The 16,413-nt window shown below is 54.6% G+C and overlaps 5 protein-coding genes across 5 annotated transcripts; 1 reads left to right on the top strand and 4 right to left on the bottom strand.

The window, feature by feature from the left end:
- Positions 1-4,770: 4,770 nt before the first annotated feature.
- B0T26DRAFT_681060 (uncharacterized protein) lies at positions 4,771-5,878 on the bottom strand (the record flags this gene model as incomplete). Its single annotated transcript, XM_060440600.1, has 5 exons — positions 4,771-4,949; positions 4,992-5,196; positions 5,233-5,311; positions 5,440-5,556; positions 5,835-5,878. The coding sequence occupies 5 exons, from the start codon at positions 5,876-5,878 to the stop codon at positions 4,771-4,773; spliced, it is 624 nt and encodes a 207-aa protein (XP_060290235.1).
- A 4,030-nt stretch (positions 5,879-9,908) lies between these two features.
- B0T26DRAFT_681059 (uncharacterized protein) lies at positions 9,909-11,280 on the bottom strand (the record flags this gene model as incomplete). The annotated part of the gene is made up of 4 exons (XM_060440599.1): positions 9,909-10,075; positions 10,197-10,269; positions 10,403-10,873; positions 10,957-11,280. The coding sequence occupies 4 exons, from the start codon at positions 11,278-11,280 to the stop codon at positions 9,909-9,911; spliced, it is 1,035 nt and encodes a 344-aa protein (XP_060290234.1).
- A 2,120-nt stretch (positions 11,281-13,400) lies between these two features.
- B0T26DRAFT_756935 (uncharacterized protein) lies at positions 13,401-13,620 on the top strand (the record flags this gene model as incomplete). Its single annotated transcript, XM_060446183.1, has 2 exons — positions 13,401-13,463; positions 13,522-13,620. The coding sequence occupies 2 exons, from the start codon at positions 13,401-13,403 to the stop codon at positions 13,618-13,620; spliced, it is 162 nt and encodes a 53-aa protein (XP_060290233.1).
- An 803-nt stretch (positions 13,621-14,423) lies between these two features.
- On the bottom strand, positions 14,424-15,517 carry B0T26DRAFT_681057 (uncharacterized protein; the record flags this gene model as incomplete). Its single annotated transcript, XM_060440598.1, has 7 exons — positions 14,424-14,446; positions 14,502-14,944; positions 15,003-15,037; positions 15,094-15,126; positions 15,185-15,220; positions 15,364-15,391; positions 15,504-15,517. The coding sequence occupies 7 exons, from the start codon at positions 15,515-15,517 to the stop codon at positions 14,424-14,426; spliced, it is 612 nt and encodes a 203-aa protein (XP_060290232.1).
- On the bottom strand, positions 15,518-15,765 carry B0T26DRAFT_731093 (uncharacterized protein; the record flags this gene model as incomplete). The annotated part of the gene is made up of 1 exon (XM_060443036.1): positions 15,518-15,765. A coding segment is annotated over exon 1 (223 nt), but the record flags the coding sequence as incomplete, so codon positions are not given.
- Between the last annotated feature and the right edge of the window lie 648 nt (positions 15,766-16,413).

Below are 16,413 nucleotides of genomic sequence, written 5' to 3'. Positions count from 1 at the left end.
ACCGAAAGCACCATCAGGATTGCCATCCATGGCGGTCACTGGCTTGTGTGCTGGTGCTGGTGCTGGTGCTGGTTCTGGTGCTTGTGCTGGTGCTGGTGCTGGCCAGCTGCCTTGTGTCGGGCCATGCCAGTGCGAAAGACGATATGACAGGTCAAGATGTGCGGCCATCGCGTTTCTGCACCTTGCAGGGGCATTGTTGTACCGGGCGAGTAACTGGATGTTGTCGGGCTGGATTGCATGTTGATCAACTTGTTGGTTGTGCTCGAGATGGGAAAGAGGCCGAGTAAGTTGACGTTGATTCACCGCCGCGTTGGACTAACCCTTAATCAACTTCTTGGTTGCGTTTGAGGCGGGATAGAGACTGGCTAGTTGGTGTCGATTCGCCGGCGCAACCCAGCGCCCTACCGATAGACAACTCCTTCCATGCTATCAGCGGCCCGGATATACATGAAATAGGAAATAGGAGACCGAACCACACCACCGCAATCCATCGGGACATTCTGACGTGAGTGAGGGTCCATTGCCCCTGCAGGCAACCTGGTCTGAGAGAAACTGACGCGTTACGTTCCACAGCGCCCCCTAAATATCGGATCAAACCCCATGACTCCATGAGTCACAGCAATATGCGGTGTTGCAATACCGAGACGGGCTTGTTTCCACAGGACTGCCCTCTCAGCCAGGTTGCTCATCAACTGTCGTCTGGAGGCTTGGGACTGAGTTGCTTCACACGATTAGGCTCCATATACACCGATATCTAGGCCGGTACATACCTCTATTTATAATGAGTTCTTTGGACACTTCTTCTTCCCCGATCTAGCTTGGTATATAGAGCCTCGCAACGGCGGCGTAATGTGGAGTGTTATAGTTTGGTGGGCGGTCGGTCATAAATCGTTCGTTTTCTTACACCCTATGAGTCGCCAACAAGAATCACGTCCAAAGCAGGTTATTAACTGCCTTATCGGGGAACGTCTTCTAGGCCTCGCAGGCTCCTCAGCTCCCGAGGCTGTCTCACCCACCGGGCCAGTTGCTTTGGCGACAGCCACAGCCATGACGGAAACTCCCGGAGGCGCCTGAAAAAAAGCCGTGGTCGTAATTATGAGCTCGAAGATTTGGGGAATGAGCAATCTAGGACCACGAGGCCTCATAGTCGGCCACAGGGTGAAGGCAGAGTGTAGGAGCAAATCAGTCCGTCAGGTAGTCCTAGTAGACAAGGATATGTTTTCGAACCCCATTGCGCTATAGCAGTGTAGACTGAAAGTTCGCTTTCCACGCACATTTCTCTTTTCACTTTCTCCCTTCAATCGAGGCCCCTAGTGAGACCTCACAAGTCTAACACGTATGCAATAGTAGCTTGTTAATTACTCGGTAATACTAAGCTCATCCACCCTTGAACATACCACCGTGCCTATCTGACTCCCCGCATATCAGGTTTCAACTTGGATTACTAGCTTCACGAGCTCGTCTGGGCTTCCTTGTCCTTCGGCTCCTTCTTGCCTGGAGGAGGAGGAGGGGCAGGCCTCGTTGACGTTATATGTGTCTGGGAGCCGTCCTTCTTTGTGTGGGATGATGACCACTTTCCTTGTCCTGCCGACCAGCGAACTGTGCCCTGGCCACCCCCCTCTTGCTTGTATTTCTGCTCTTGCTCGGCGTCCATGATGGAAAAGAGAGGATTTGTGATCGAGGCACTGTGTCGGTGCGAATGTTTGTCTTCGAGAGTTAGCCAGCGTATCACTCTGCCGTCGATGGATGAGGTTGATGAATTGTCGGTAGGAAAATATACCTAGAATGTGGAGGCCTAGCTGGTCAGGATATCGTCACGAAAGTGGGAGCGTGTCAAGATTGTCTGGCTGGCTAATTCAACCATCGGAGGAGCTGGTGGGAGCCTTATATACACGAAGAACAGCAATAGCTGTGACTCAAACCACCCACGCAGGTCTGGTTCTTGGTGAACGGAGTTGTTGGCCTGCTAGTCACAAGCCCGGCAAACAAGCGAACCTGGTTTGTTCACGATGAAAACAAACATGCTCCAATAAAGGATGGATTTCGCGGTTATAGCAAAGCAAAAAAGATCTCAGCCCAAGCTACAGGGTATTTTGTGTTTGTGTTTCTCCTTGATATCTGGCTCCATCCAGCGTCCAAGCCGCATACTAATGATGGGAAAAGCCGACTGCTGAAGCAGAGGCAGTGGTACAGGGTGTTTGGTGTTTCTGTTCCCTCTTGATATCTGGCTCCGTCTAGCGTCTAGGCCGCAAACTCATGATAGGAAAAGCCAAACAACAAAATGACAAATGCCGAATTGCCAGCAGCTAGAGAGATTGGCCCTTAGTGTAGTTCGCGGCGATCCAATTTTTTTTTTCACATGCCCACCACTAGCGAAGACGACGGTTCTCGCCAGATGCATGCCTAGCCAGAAATAACAGATCAGAACTAACACTTCAAAGGCGGCGATTATATGGTTGGACTAACCGAATATGAAGAGAATCATCAATATGATTTGCCACGTAATAAAAAGATCAAACAACAAATTCGTGTCTCCTGCCAACATCTCTTGCTGCATGGATGCGCTGCGCTTCAAGGCGCTCCGGCATCAGACAATGAGGGAGAGGTATTGCGCGTGCAGGCTGGAGCTGGTGGGCGCATTGGCTAGGCGTAGCGAGCCGACCTGAGTATGGTGGATGTGGGAATGTTTGACCCTATATGAGCGAAGCAATATGTTGGCTAGCCGTCATACTTGCAAGACTGGATAAGCCCGAGGAACGACGGACGCAGTCCCTGCTTCCTCAATGCAAGACTCTGGAGTCCACTTAGGTTGAACCTCGCGGCCGTGCAGTAAATCACGGTGTCATTGAGCAGCTCAAGCTCCCCACCCCCAGCACTGGGGACGGAGATGGTGACTCTAGATTGACTGTCTCCCAAAGTCTATGTGTTGCCCGTTAGCAAAGACTTACGGTAGGGATACGGAGGGACACCGAGGGGCTAGTTACTTGCTGCGAGAGTCTCAATTATTGGTGGAAATAGAGAGGACGGCAACGGAAGAGAAAGAGGGAATCGACGAAGAAACAAATCCACCTGGTAGATAATAGACAGGCTGACAGGGGGCGAGTTGGCGAGCTGACGACTTGGGTGTTTTGCCAAGAAAACAGGGAGAAATCCGCCGCCATTGATTGTGTGCGCAAGTCGGCCGCGCAAGTAGCTATCCACTGAGCCGGGCGTATGCGTACAACACGATAACATGCGACCCGCTCCCAGAGCCGGTCGTATGACTGTTCCGTCCTAGCGATAAAATTACGTACAAGGATGGGCCCAATGACTATAAGGCGGCTCGGTAGGCATGGAACCATGTGCCTATGATGAAATGCATCACGAAGAATGCAGGCCCCCTCCAATTCACGAAGAGGATTGGAATGATGAGCCAAGTCAAATCCGTGGATGGAGGCCGGGGGGACGAGGGGCATGCACATATGACCCATCACCCTTGCTCTCTCCCTTCCAGGACGTGTCTTCCCTCCATGCCCTCCCTCAGTATCCTGAGATTGAACCTCGTCGCAATTTGCGGCTCTTCCGACACCCAGGACATGCAACAACTTGTCACTCGGCCACCCGGACGGGTGCTGCACGTACCGAATGTCCTTGACGCGAATGGGTGGCGATGGTACAGCTGTGTGTGGAAAAATTGTCAAGTGGTGACTTCCACCCTGGGAGAGTTAAAGTATGTATAATTCCAGAATACAGACTCCAAAGAAGCAGGAACAAAGACCACCACCCCAAAATCGACATGGCCGTACGCGAGCACATAGATAGGCTCGTTGCAGCCAGTCATGACGTAGGTATTGCCAGAAAGACGTGTAGAAAGCGCCGACAACTGTCTGGGCGGCCGGAAGCGTCGGGCGGGCGGGTCGGAGGCTCGAAAAGGGTCAAGGGGCCGCGCCGCGGGAGAGCCGCTTTCTCGAGGGGAACAGCCGACGGGAGAAGCGCCCGACTTCCTCGCGAGTATTGCCTAGCGCGCGGAAGCTAAGATCTGTCGTTCGCAAGCAGTTGGGGGGATGTTGGCCGGTCGCGCACAAGAAATCCTGCAAGCCGCCAGGCTCCCACGCAAGGATTGGCCGTCGACTGCAGACCAACGAACCGCCTCTTGAGGGAGGACATCAATTCCTAGCAAGAACCTAGCAAGAAGGGCCTCGTATGTCGATGGAAGAGTGTCGCACGCTCGAGAACCGGCTGGAAGCAAGAATATAGGAGAAGGTTCTCCCCATAACGAGACATCTCTTGCAAAGGCACATTGTGTGCAACACACTGGCCGAGAACCCATTGAGCCGCACATGAGCCGCGCCGCCCCGTGGCAGGATCTCGACTTGGACGGGTTTGACCGCGCGCTACCTGCGCCTTGACGACGAACCGGGCGAGTTCTGGAATAAGACGGCACGGATGGAGTTGGCCGTCAAAGGCGCGTTCCAGGCAAGAGACATGGGCCGATTTTTTGATTTTTTTGATTTTTTTTAAAATTATTTTTGACTCTTCCTAACGAGTGAAAAGACAAGAGAGAGGACAGCCGACAAGGCCGCCACGAGCGGCCTCGCCCGGGCCGAAACTTTCCCGCGACTGGGAACCCGCAGCGACCGGGACAGCAATTAGAGGAGGGTATGGAATAGGAGCAGGGCACGACGCTAAGCCCAAGTCGATGCTGAGCCCAAGTCGATGCTCGTCCGTCCTCGAGGATGCTGTTCCTCTGCCGTCTTGGGCGCTGGCCGGGCGCCCCTCGGCTTGTCCTGATCAGCCTCGAATCGACTTCCAGCTGTAGATGGTCTTGGTGGCATCGTGGGCACCGACGTGAGCCGCCTTCCGGCCGCCCTTGTCGTTCGAGAGGGACGGCCGCAGCTGCTGGCGGGGACGCCACCGAGGAGACGTCCTGGCGAGGCCCCAGCCGTGGACGGGAATCTCAACCAGTTGCTCTAGCAGCCGGTGCTAGACGAGGCTGTGAGACAAGGGTGGACGTCCCTCCCGCTTAACGCGCTTGGCGCTCTTTTGGCTCTCGGCTGTAACTTCAGGTCTCCCTCCCGCCTTCTCGCCAATGTGCCGGAAGACTTTGTCTAGGTACCCCACCGCATCGGCCTCCGTGTTGACCAAGCTGCCCGGCCCGACAGGGAGAGAAACTGAGATCGCAGGGGCTTCACTAGTCGCGTCGAGCCTCTGTTTGAGCTGTACGATGTGTAAGGTGGCGGCGGATTTACTAACCTCTCCTGGACGCCGGGCGAAAAGTGCACAATTCGTTTTGCACTTTGACCTCGTCTCTTTTCCCGCCTCGGGATTTTCTCTGCACACGTGTTGTTCCAAGGCCCCTCCAGAGCCCCGGCCCTTGGCGGTTTGACCCAGGGTGACCCGACGCTTGCTTGTTTTTTTCCCGCTTTTTTTCCCGTCTTTTTTCCTCTCCTCCTCAATCACTTGGCCTCGGGTCCCCAACTGTCTACCGCGACGGCGGCCATGGTCCATGGTCGTCGTGAGTCGAGCAGACTAGCGGTCGGTTCCGGGTTCTCGAGGTTCGGGGTGGGGTAGTCGCAACTGTTTAGATGGTAGTGGTGGTCTGCCCGTGGACGCGTCTGGACGTGTTAAGTTCGGGGAGAGTTGGACAAGAAGGAAAGTGAGTCGGTATGAGCGCAGCAGCGAGGCCTAATAAGGCGCGAATTACAGCACCCACGCACGGACCAGCCCCGCAGCTGACTCATGTTCCAATTGGCGGGCTCCAAGCCTGCGCCCACACTTCTGACACCTGCTGAAAGCTTTCCCGGTTCCAGACCCCGCAGCGGACGCCAAAAAAAAGAACGGCCGCAGAAGCTCACAAGTGTGGCAGCGCCGAGCGTGGCCGCGGGCCTGTATACGACATGGCTCCCAGCCCTGTGCCTGCGCCAACATGCAATGCGTCTACTTTATTCCATTCGCCGTCAACAGGCGAAGATTAGGATCACGCAGAGGGTAAGATGCGGCGGAAAGAAAAGCGCAAAGGCGAAAACGAAGGAAGCAAGAGAGTGTGCGACAAGAGTGCGTCTCCTCCGACTGTTAAAACGTCTCCATACTGTAGGTACATAGGCGCCCAAGCGTTACAGCTCACCGCCCATGAAAATACCACATTTTACAGTCAAAATTACCACATTCGCTGGCTTCCCGGCTCCAAGCGCTGGCAACGCAATTGTACCGCAATTGCACCTCGCCGCCGTCGCCAACGTCAACACACTTCCAAATGCGGTAATTGAAGCTCAGGACCGTACATTCGCTCAAATCGTTCAAATCTCCAGTAAAATGCGAAGCTGACTTCGTTGAATTCGCTTACGTAATAGGGCCAAAAATGCAATAAAAGACTACAGGCCTGCTTACACTACTCACAACTGCATGCAACTGACAGCCTTACTGATCCATGCCTTCTAAGGCCCGGGCAGTCGGCTGCGGGACCCTTTCACTTCGTGTAGGCCGTACAATACGACCTTCAGCCACTGCAGAGGCTGCAGGGCCACGTGAAGCTCGTGATGTTGTTGTGCCGCCCCGGCCTCCCCTGCTCCCTGAACCCCGGGTGCCACAGCGAGCCGAGTCAAGGTTGTTGACGGTACGGCGGGGAGGCGGCTGGCTAAGCTCGTCAACGTCGTCGTCGTCAACATCGTCGTCGTCATCGTCAAGGGTGGCGCCCTCCCACTGAGGGATTCCGCCGAATGGAAGGCATAAGCCCGGACTGCCTGCCCGGCTGAGTGGTCGGGACCCGCGGAGCGTTCGGCTCGGCTGCGAACACCGTCGTGTTGCGAGACCTGCCCCGAAGGTGCTCAACCCTGTCAAAGTCAAGGTACCGCAGGTACTCGTCTTCATCAAGTAATGACCTTTCCAGGTACTAATATGGATGGAAATCAACCTTCTGAAGCTTCAGAGTACCTGCCCTGTGACGTTCAAGAAGCTCGTGAGAGCAAGGAATGCCATACTGCACCCGAGTACTGCCAGTGCAAGGCTCAAGGGGTCGCGGGCGGTCTTCCAGTGCCAGCTGCATCTTTTGGTACTGTTGAACAACACGATCGAGGGCTTCATAACATACGTTGTAAGGAGCCTCGCCTAGCCACTGCTTTCCTAGGTAATCGAAGCGAATGCGGTTTTGTTGGTTACGAGTCTCTTCATTACAGGCTTCCTTCATGCCCTCCACCATATTCAAGCTCTGTTGAACCGTCTGATCAATTGAACTAGAACCGCTAATAACGTATGACTTGAAGAGCTTGTTGACTGACTTGACTGGCGATGTGGACTGCTGGCCGAAGTTTTGTACCTTATTGGTGTAGTAAGTCGCCCACTGACTTCGAAGTGGCATATATGTATCCTCAAGATACTTCAGTATAGCCGTTTGGGCGGAAAATACGGCTTTCATCATCTCCCATGCCTGGTTGAAGTCGTCGAGGGTTGTAGAGTACATGATATGCTCCCGGAGGAGATACATTCCTGCCTTTGTATAGGGCACCTCGGTTGGTAGGGCGCCCAGGCGCGGCTGCTGGCCATCCGTACTCTTCTTGTACGGTGAACAACCTAGTTTTCTTCCTCATCTTCATCGTCGTTATCTTCATCGTCGTTATCTTCATCGTCGTCGTCTTTGTTATTCTCCTCTCCCTGTTGCCTGCCTTGTCCCTGTGCCTGTGCCCGAGCCCGGGCAACCTCCTTTATAGCGGCTATATTCCATTTCTTCTTGAACTGAAGGACCACATTCTTGTTGATGTGGAAAATACAGAGTTGAGGGTGAGCGTCAGGGTAAACACGGGCAACTGCATTCCTCATCGCGGTCTCGAAATCGGTAATTGTGACCTTCGGGGGTTGAGCGCCAATTCTTTCACGATGCTCGTTGACCCGGTCCATCACCCAGTTGAAGCCGTCGTCACGTTCGTTATCGATCAAACCGAAGGCACAACTGACTGACTTGCCTAGGTTGTTCTTGACAACTACCTGGAAGAGAGCCAGGCCCTTGTTGTTCGTTTTGTACGTGTTATCGTACAACTGGACCCAAGGGAAGCGTTTCCACTGCTCCTCACACCACTTAGGGGCCCAAAAAAGTCCGCGTGGCTTGTCAGGGTTGTCGGTAGACCAACGAACTTTGTAGTATATGCCGGCATCATCAAGCAACTTCATCGTGGCCTGGAATGGTGTATATCCTTTCAGGGCAAGCTTTCAAAGACGAAAACGGCATTTTCGTAGCTGGCCGCGTGTGAAAATAAGGTCCGGAAAGGCCCTACGCAAGTCTTTAGCAACCTCCCTATTGAGGACAGCTGGGCGGTCGATGTATTCGGCGATGGCTGCTTTATGCTCAGGACCGAAGATGACTTTGGACCTTAGAAGGTTGAAGTCCCAGTCGCTCGGTGGATGATTTGTATGCTCTGTATGCTCGGGATGAAGCTCAAAGGTCTATTTCCTATCGTTAGAAACGAGGGCTTTGGCTACGCCCTGCCAAACGCAGCCTCTGTGATCGGTGGTGGTTTTGTTCACTGTTGCCCTGGATTGTTGGATTCTTCCACGTTGACAGCCAAAATCGACCCTGGTTGCGCCGAAGTCCTTGGCGTAGTTGGAGGCTCGTATTTTGAACGTATTGAAGCTCGTAGAAGCGGTCCATTCGTTCAAATCGTCGATAAGATCATCGAGGCTGTCAGATTTCGTGATCAAAAGCTTATGGCCGGCAGGTGGGTTCGAGAGGGGTGGTGGTACCGGCGGCGCCGGATCGGGCGCATCGCTGAGATCACCAAAGTCGCTAAGATCGCTCAGATCTTCAAGGGCGGCCATTTCTATCGCTAGTTAGTACTACGCGACGAAGTAAACAATGAAGAAATGAAGCCATACCGATGCATCGATTGAATGCAGTGCCAACGATGTTTTTTGGTGGTTATAGAAGGTCGGTTGCAGTGGAAACGTAAGGTTCGGTTGCGTTGTGGTAAAAAATGGTAAATTACTGCGCAGCAGAATGTTGGATGTACTGGCGGGCTGGGTATGTGGCCAGGGTTAGGGTTATGTGTAGTCGATCATAGTATTTGGGGACGTTTTAACAGTCGGAGGAGACGCACTCTTTATCTTACGTCAACTTCCCCCCCGCGACGCTCTGTACGCCTGTGCAGATTGCCTCAGCCTGACTACTGCGCCCCAATTGGACGCTGCACGCAGGCGAAAGCTTCCTACGCCGACGCCCGTATGACAGGTGTGCGGTGAAAGTCTAGAGTTTCCTCCAGGATCATGTTTGCCCCTCCAAGAGTGCCCTCCAGGACGCCCCTTTTTCCCTTTTTTCAGAGCCGACGGTTCCGTGGAGGCCTGCAGCCTAGTGGACTAGCGAAATAGCGTCCTGAGAGACGCAGGAAGCCCAGACCAAATTACACTTTGCCTGGCAAAGGACAGCTAATGACGCAGCTGTGGCTCCGCTTCACGATTGCCTCCTCCTGTTCCTTCGTTTTTGTAACCAATACCGAGTCTTTGACAGTCCCTCTCGAGTTTCGGGCGGAATCGTGCCCTGTCCCTCCGCTGTCACCACCTCCTCATTCCCTCCCATGACCTTCTCAGCGGCGACCTTTTCGGGGACCACTTGGGTGTAGTGACTGATGGGCATGCCTTGAAGAAACGCGGCCTCGGACATGTGCGTCAGTTGCCAGTCATACTTGTTCGCCTGTCGAGACGGGCGGCCTGGAACCGCGAGTCGAGCAGCGCGTCAAGACCCAGCAGCCCGCCACATACGCCCCCCTCCCCCCAAAACAAGGCTTGGCTCAGCCACTGGGGCTGGGGGGGGGGGGGGGGGGGGTTATAGGGTCCTTTGGTCGAATTGCATCTTGCCTCTTTGCATGAGGGCTGTTAGATGCCCGCTAATGGAATTCTGAAATCTGGCTGCCCGTTAATGGAATTCTGATATTTGGCTGCCCGGTGAATCAGGAGTTCGAGGTCGTTCGAAACAGGGTAGGTGTTTGCTTCTTGCTCTTCTCTGTCTTCTTCATCTTGGCCGTCTTCGTCTTTGTCGGGAGGGCCACCTTTTTCTGCTTCGTCTTGTTTGGCTTCTTTGTCTTGGTCTGAGCCTCCTTCAACGTCTCCTCGATGGCTTTTCAGCTTCCACCCATGTTCCGGGAAGACGTCTAATCCTTTCCGTTGCCTTGACTGGGAAGGAGCATCACGGGTGGCTAATGATGGAGCGAAAGCACTGCATTCCAAGCCATACATACAATGCAACCAGGTAACAAGTACGAAATGAATGGCTGACTCCTTCCCGTCCTCCACCTCCACCTCCCGCCGTGGCTAAATCATGGTCGCCCCGCTCATGTATAGCTCATGGCCCGTGACGTCCTGATGGACTGTAACGCCCTGATGGACCGTGACGCCCTGATAGACCGTGACGCCCCGATAGACTGTGACGCTCTGATAGACTGACGAATTCAATGGCGCGCGATGTTGATAGCTTGTTCTTGTCTCTGTGTGCCCACAACAGTCGCAGCCCAGAGTTCAGGCCCAGCGAGACGACGCAGAGCGCGTACTGCACGAAATATTGCGCCTGCAGCGCCGTAGCCACGACGGTTGCCAGTAACAGGGTCAGCTGGACGAGGGTCAGGGAGCCGAGCCTCCGCTTCTGGTCGTGCGTGGGCCGGGACCTGAGCTTCCAGTAGCAGAGCCAGGCGGTGGCGGCGGCGGCGGCGAGGTAGATGAAGGCGCTCGAGGACCACAGCATGGCCTCGTAGAGCCGCCTGCGGCCGAACCAGATCTCGGCGAAGGGCTCGGTCAGGAGCATGACGCCGACGGCGATGTGGCTGGCGTAGAGGAGCCCGCACGCGACGATGATGGAGTAGATGGGGATCTGCAGGACCTTGCGGGCGGTGAGGATGCAGAACATGATCCAGACCTTTCCCTGCCGTGCACGTATTAGCCGACAGGCAGGGAAGCCGAGAGCCGGGGAAGCAGCGAAGCCGCGACTTTGAAGAGAACACGTACTATAGCCAGCTGGACGGAGAGGACCGACACGAGCTCCAAGACGGCCAAGGACAGGTGCGTATAGAGAGGGTGCGGAATGCTTTCCCAGGCCACGAAGAAGACAATCATGCAAGTGCCGAGACAGATCATGACGAAGCCCGAGTAGGCAAGCACGCCTTGGAGGAGCTTGGGTGTGGAAATCTGGTCTTGATCGAGGGGGGGCAACAGCGACACGGCGCGCAGCTCCCTCCACAACAGGAGGAAGACTAGAGATTGGATGATCATGGACAGCACGAAGCCACCCAGGTCCAGGCCAAAGTCGACGTCCTTGATAGAGTCCTCCATGTCTGATGTGTGGGTATCGGTACCTCGGAGATGGCGAGCAGGGAGACGGGGCGCGTGTGCGAGAAGAGGATTGAGGAGCCAAGGCAAAAGGTCCAAGAGCTCCAGGACAGAAGTGCCGGCATGGGATGCGATCGCGACGCAGCTGGAGCAACTGGAGGAGCTGGTGCAGGAGCCGTGTTAGGAGAAGAGTCTGGGCGGCTGGCGACCTGAGGCAGCGACCGGACGGGCTTTGTGTACGCCGTACGAGGCGTGGTTGGCGTTGAGCGCTGGTCGAGATTTGTTCGCCGGTCAAGGTCTGGTCCGAGGCCGGCGTGGAATGCCGGCGTGGAATGCCGGCGTGGAATCGAGCCAGGCCGGGCCGGCAATGATTAGCTCAAGACTAGTTCGGTTATGGTTTCGTCTAACCGCGAGTCCCGGCCGGTCCTTGGGCGGCAATAAGTCTCGGCCGGTCCTTGGGCGGCAATAAGTGTCGGCCAGTCCTTGGTCGGCAATAAGTGTCGACCAGACTTTGATCGGCGGATAAGTCTCTACTACGGATTCCCAACTAGTCTAGATGGTGCCCGTTGAGCTTCTTCGCCAGGCGGGGTGTAGAATGTGATCGAGATGGGCTGCCCCTATCCCTGCCCTGCCTTGCAGCCTGCCCTACGCGACCAAACAAGCTCTTGGCAAACCTTGTTAGCCCGTAGTGGTGGTGAATTCCCAGTCCTATACCAACCCGACTTGCTTGTAGATGCGATGCTTGACGATTCACCCTGAAATGGAGGCCCCTGGCAAGTAAGATTAAGGAGCGTAGTATTAAGATGGTAGGGTAGGTAATGCCGCAGCCTGTGCAAGTGACGAATGCGGCAGCACGAAAGCACTGCCTTGCCGCCTCGTGCAGTAAGTACAAGCAAGTAACAAATAACACGACCACCTCTTGCAACAAGCACGACCACCCCCTACAACAAGCACGACCACCCCCTACAACAAGCACGACCCCCTACAACAAGCACGACCCCCTACAACAAGCACGACCCCCTACAACAAGCACGACCCCCTACAACAAGCACGACCACCTCCCACAACAAGTACGAAAGCACCGCCTTGCCTCTTAGGCACCCGTTTTCGTCTTTCCCTAGTGCTGCGGCAGCTGCTGCGCCTGCTTCTGCGGCTCCTGTTGCTGGCGCGGGCCCCGCCGCACGCGGATCGGCCGGTACGCGCGCGCCAGCCCGAGATCCTGGGCGCGCCGGTGCGCCTTGTACTCTTGCCGCTACGTCTGCTCGAGCTCGCTCGACAGTTCGGGCACTGTCTCTGAGAGTTCCAGCATTAGCGAGGCCGACGACCGAGCCTCGGTCAGCGCGGAGCCAGAGGCAGAGCTAGAGGTAGACCCAGATGTAGAGCCAGAGCTAGAGCCAGAGCCAGAGCTAGACGCAGAAGAGCTTGTCGGGGCATCCTGGGCCTCGGACGACTTGTAAGTAAGGACGTTGCTCTGGTTCTCCATATCTGATCCAAGAGAGGTTGGTCGGCTGATGTTGAGAGGGAGGGAGAGGGAGACTGTACCTTGAAGACGACTGTTGGTGTTCCTCGGAGAGAGGAAGAAAGGGGGAGACTGTTGTTTGAGAAGAAGACTGCTGGTATTCCTTGGGCAGAGGTTGGACTACTAGTTGGACTGTGGGTTAGACTATTCCTTGAGGAGAGAGAGGGAGACTGTATCTTGAACAAGACTGTTGCTTGAGAAAGAAGACTGCTGGGTTCCTTGGGGAAAGGGAGAAGGGGAGAGGGAGGACGGGCTCTTCTTACACATAGTCACAAGCATCACAGGCACTTGGTCAAGACCCAACAACAACAGCCCGAGGCATCACACGCATTAATTACCAGCCAGTCCATCATCAGCTGGGCGCCGGTCGAGACTAGTTCGGTCCTGGAATCGCGAGTCAAGCACTACGTCAAGCACCAACAACCATGATATGATAGCGTCAATTGCCGGCTAGTCTAGTATTAGCTCATGTCCAAGACGGGCTCCTGGAACTACCTACCTTAAGCCTAACCGAACAGCCCGCCACATGCGCCCCTAGGGCGTGGTTACTACTAAACCGCTGTCCGGTGCGATCCTGGAACTGCGAGTCCAGCAACTGGCTGGCATGGCCGTCGACATGGCCATCGACATGGCCATCGACATGGCCGTCGACATGGCCAGCGCCGACGTTGGTTTGCGGCTGCATTGCGCGGCTGCCTTGCCGTGGACTGTCTGGCCCTGGCCAGGTCGAAGATGACGAGCCCCAGCTTCGTGGTGAGGTCTTGTGGTTCGGTAAAGACGCTCGCTCACTCGCGCAGCCTGGTCGAGCCCCGGCCTTGTGGTGAGGCGGATGAGGGGCGTCGGCGGGACTGGTTGCGGCGTCGGCGGACCAAAAACATTGGCCAGAGCAACACACCTGTTTCCCCGCGCCCTGCATTTTTTTCTACCCGTTATTAAACTATTTTTTTTTGCGTATGTATGCCGAAAATTTTTTTACCCGCTACTTTGTTGCTCGGTTAGTCTGAGAAGCCAAAAAGCGTGCAAAACAGTCAAGAATGAGGGTATTCGCACTATGTGTGTTGTGTGTTGATTGATACGCGTAGAAGAAAAGGTCGCGCCTACAGGTCGGGATCCCGTGTTGACCTCGTGGAAAAGGTGGTTTAATTACAGTGGCCTGTGCAGGCCCTGCCCTGCACCATGCCCCATTTAGGTACTCTTTCTGACAGTTCGTTTTTGGTTTTTATTTGCTAGCAAGTCGTTACACAAAACAACGTATCTGTGTTGTTGCATTGCTTTGAAGTTGAGTTCGAGTTTGTGATTTAAACATCTGCTCGGAGCATGTCGATATAATTAAATTCTCGGACTTGGACACGGAAGGCGGGCAGAGGGGAAAGAGGACACGTTAGTTATCGGGAAAAAACCCTTATTTTGGGGGTCCTTTTGCCCAATTCCCAGTAATTTCTAGCGAGCTTCTACCTCGATCCAAAAACCCTAAAAGATTGCAGCGCCAAGAACAAAAATCCACCAAAAACAACAATGGCCACTCAGTTCATTACGTCGGCATTCCCTCAACCGTAGCCACGGCTCAATAGTCACAGCCCTAGATTAAACATCATCCCCTCATGCTCCCCTACCCCACCAACACCCGTCACTCCTCCTCATCGCTAGGACCTTGATGAACAATTAGCAAAGACGTAGATCCCTTGGCGTAATAGGATTTGCATACCTTGCATCTGCAGCTCCGCGTGGGCAGCTACCGTCTCCGCCCAGACCCTCATAACAACACGCGCAATAACCTCGCCGCCGCCCCTATGGACGCGCACGAGCTCGGCGAGGCTCGCCCGAGTGCGCTCGAGGTCTGCGGAACTCTGGTCCCCGCGGGCGAGCGCGGTCGTGTCGCGGCACAAGCTGTCGAAGGCGCCCGACTCGGCGCGTTGCGCGTCTGCAGCCCTCCGCTTCATCATGTCGAGGCTACGGTTCGCCACGTCGCTAGCCTCCCTCTGCGTTGTCCGATACGTTCGGATTATATCTTCCCTCAGGCCGATATATGTTGTTATATTGTTGTAGTTTATAATCACGCTATCAAGTACTGTCATGCATTCTGATAGGAGCCCGGCACCGCCCGTAGTGGGGGTCGCTGCGCTCATGTTGGTGGTAGTGGAGTGATTCCTATAGGACAGGTGTTAGGGTCGCCGCTAACTGAAGCTAGAGATGGAGATTGACTTACGGTAGCTTGAGAGATGGGTAGTGCGAGGAATTCTTCTAGGATAGGTATTAAGGTCGCTGCTAACTAGATCTGGCGATGGAGATTGACTTACGGTGGTTTGAGGGATAGGTGCTACGAGTAATGCCTATAGGATAGGTTTCAGGGTCGCTGCTAATTAGAACTGGAGATGGAGATTGACTTACGGCAACTGTAGCGATGGAAGGGTGGTGCGAGAGTGGCTAAGGGAAAGAAAGTCCTAGAGGAAGTTGGGCCCGGAGGTAGACCGTGATGTGAAGGGTGTAGCGCCTTGCATGTGAAGAGTGTAGCGCCCTGCATGGGCCAGCATGTGGAGAGTGTACCTGCATGTATGTGGAGAGTGCACCTGCATGTGAAGAATGTGGAGAGTGTACCTGCATGTGAAGAGTGTCAGTGTCAATTATGGTAGGTAAGGACAGGGCCAAACTCTATTCTAGACTATGGAGAGGAACGAGACGTGCCGCTCTCGCCCTCGCAGCCGGCTACCTTGAAGCCCGCATTGTAAGGAAAAGGACACCCCAAACACCAACTGCGCGCACAGGGTGCGCGCCCACCACTTGTCACCAACTGGCTAGAACAATGCCAGCTGGCATACGCTATGCCGTAGCGCCACGACCGCAGACTGATGCCCGGGCCGAACCCCTGAGCAGGTATATAAACAATGGCCCTCGCCCATCTTCCTTTGCGAGGGCCAGGTTGAAGTCTTACACCAATACAAGTCATTGCTCCCCTACCTTCTTGCCTGCATTGTGACCACCTTGATCAGGCGTACCTACCTTCTCTTACAATTCTACCTTGAAGCCCGCATCCTCGCAAGCTGTCACATAACTAGGCCCAATTAGGCTACGTGTTTACACGCGACGATCTACGCCTATAAAGGCCTAGCTCCTACACGTTGGAAAGGAGCATTTTTCCGGGAGGAAAGAAAGGGCCTGCATACTTCTTTCTGCAACAGGAGAAAAATGGACCACACCTATTCTTTGACTGCTTTGTGCGCAACACAAGCACACCACCTCCTTTATTACGCACTGCCAAGTCAATCTGATCTCCCGTCATAAGGTGGCTCTTCAATTCGTCCCTCGTTTTTGGTTCGGCGGACTGCAGGGACGGTGTGACGGCCCGCATAGGAAGTCAAAGATTGAATGCAATAACGAATGTGGATTTAAAGCTAAGGAAGGAAAAGAAAGAAGCTATCGCGGTGGTGGTGCGGGGCACGTGGTTGGCGCGCGCATGGACCACACTCTAAATATGATGCAGCCAATAGAATCAATCCCGTCATGTGCCCAGTGCCGTGACAGGGCGAGCCTATTTGAGTTGAGTTGGCTTTATTTGACCTTGTTTGACGGAACTTGCCGCACCACCAAAAAACACGAAAATCTGGCCGAATTTGGCCCCG

The sequence above is a fragment of the Lasiosphaeria miniovina genome (genome assembly GCF_030549165.1).
Source record: "Lasiosphaeria miniovina strain SMH2392-1A chromosome Unknown B0T26scaffold_8, whole genome shotgun sequence".
Lineage (NCBI taxonomy): Eukaryota > Fungi > Ascomycota > Sordariomycetes > Sordariales > Lasiosphaeriaceae > Lasiosphaeria > Lasiosphaeria miniovina.
The sequence above is the reverse complement of the archived record's forward strand: the minus strand, read 5'-3'. Positions and strand labels throughout refer to the sequence as shown.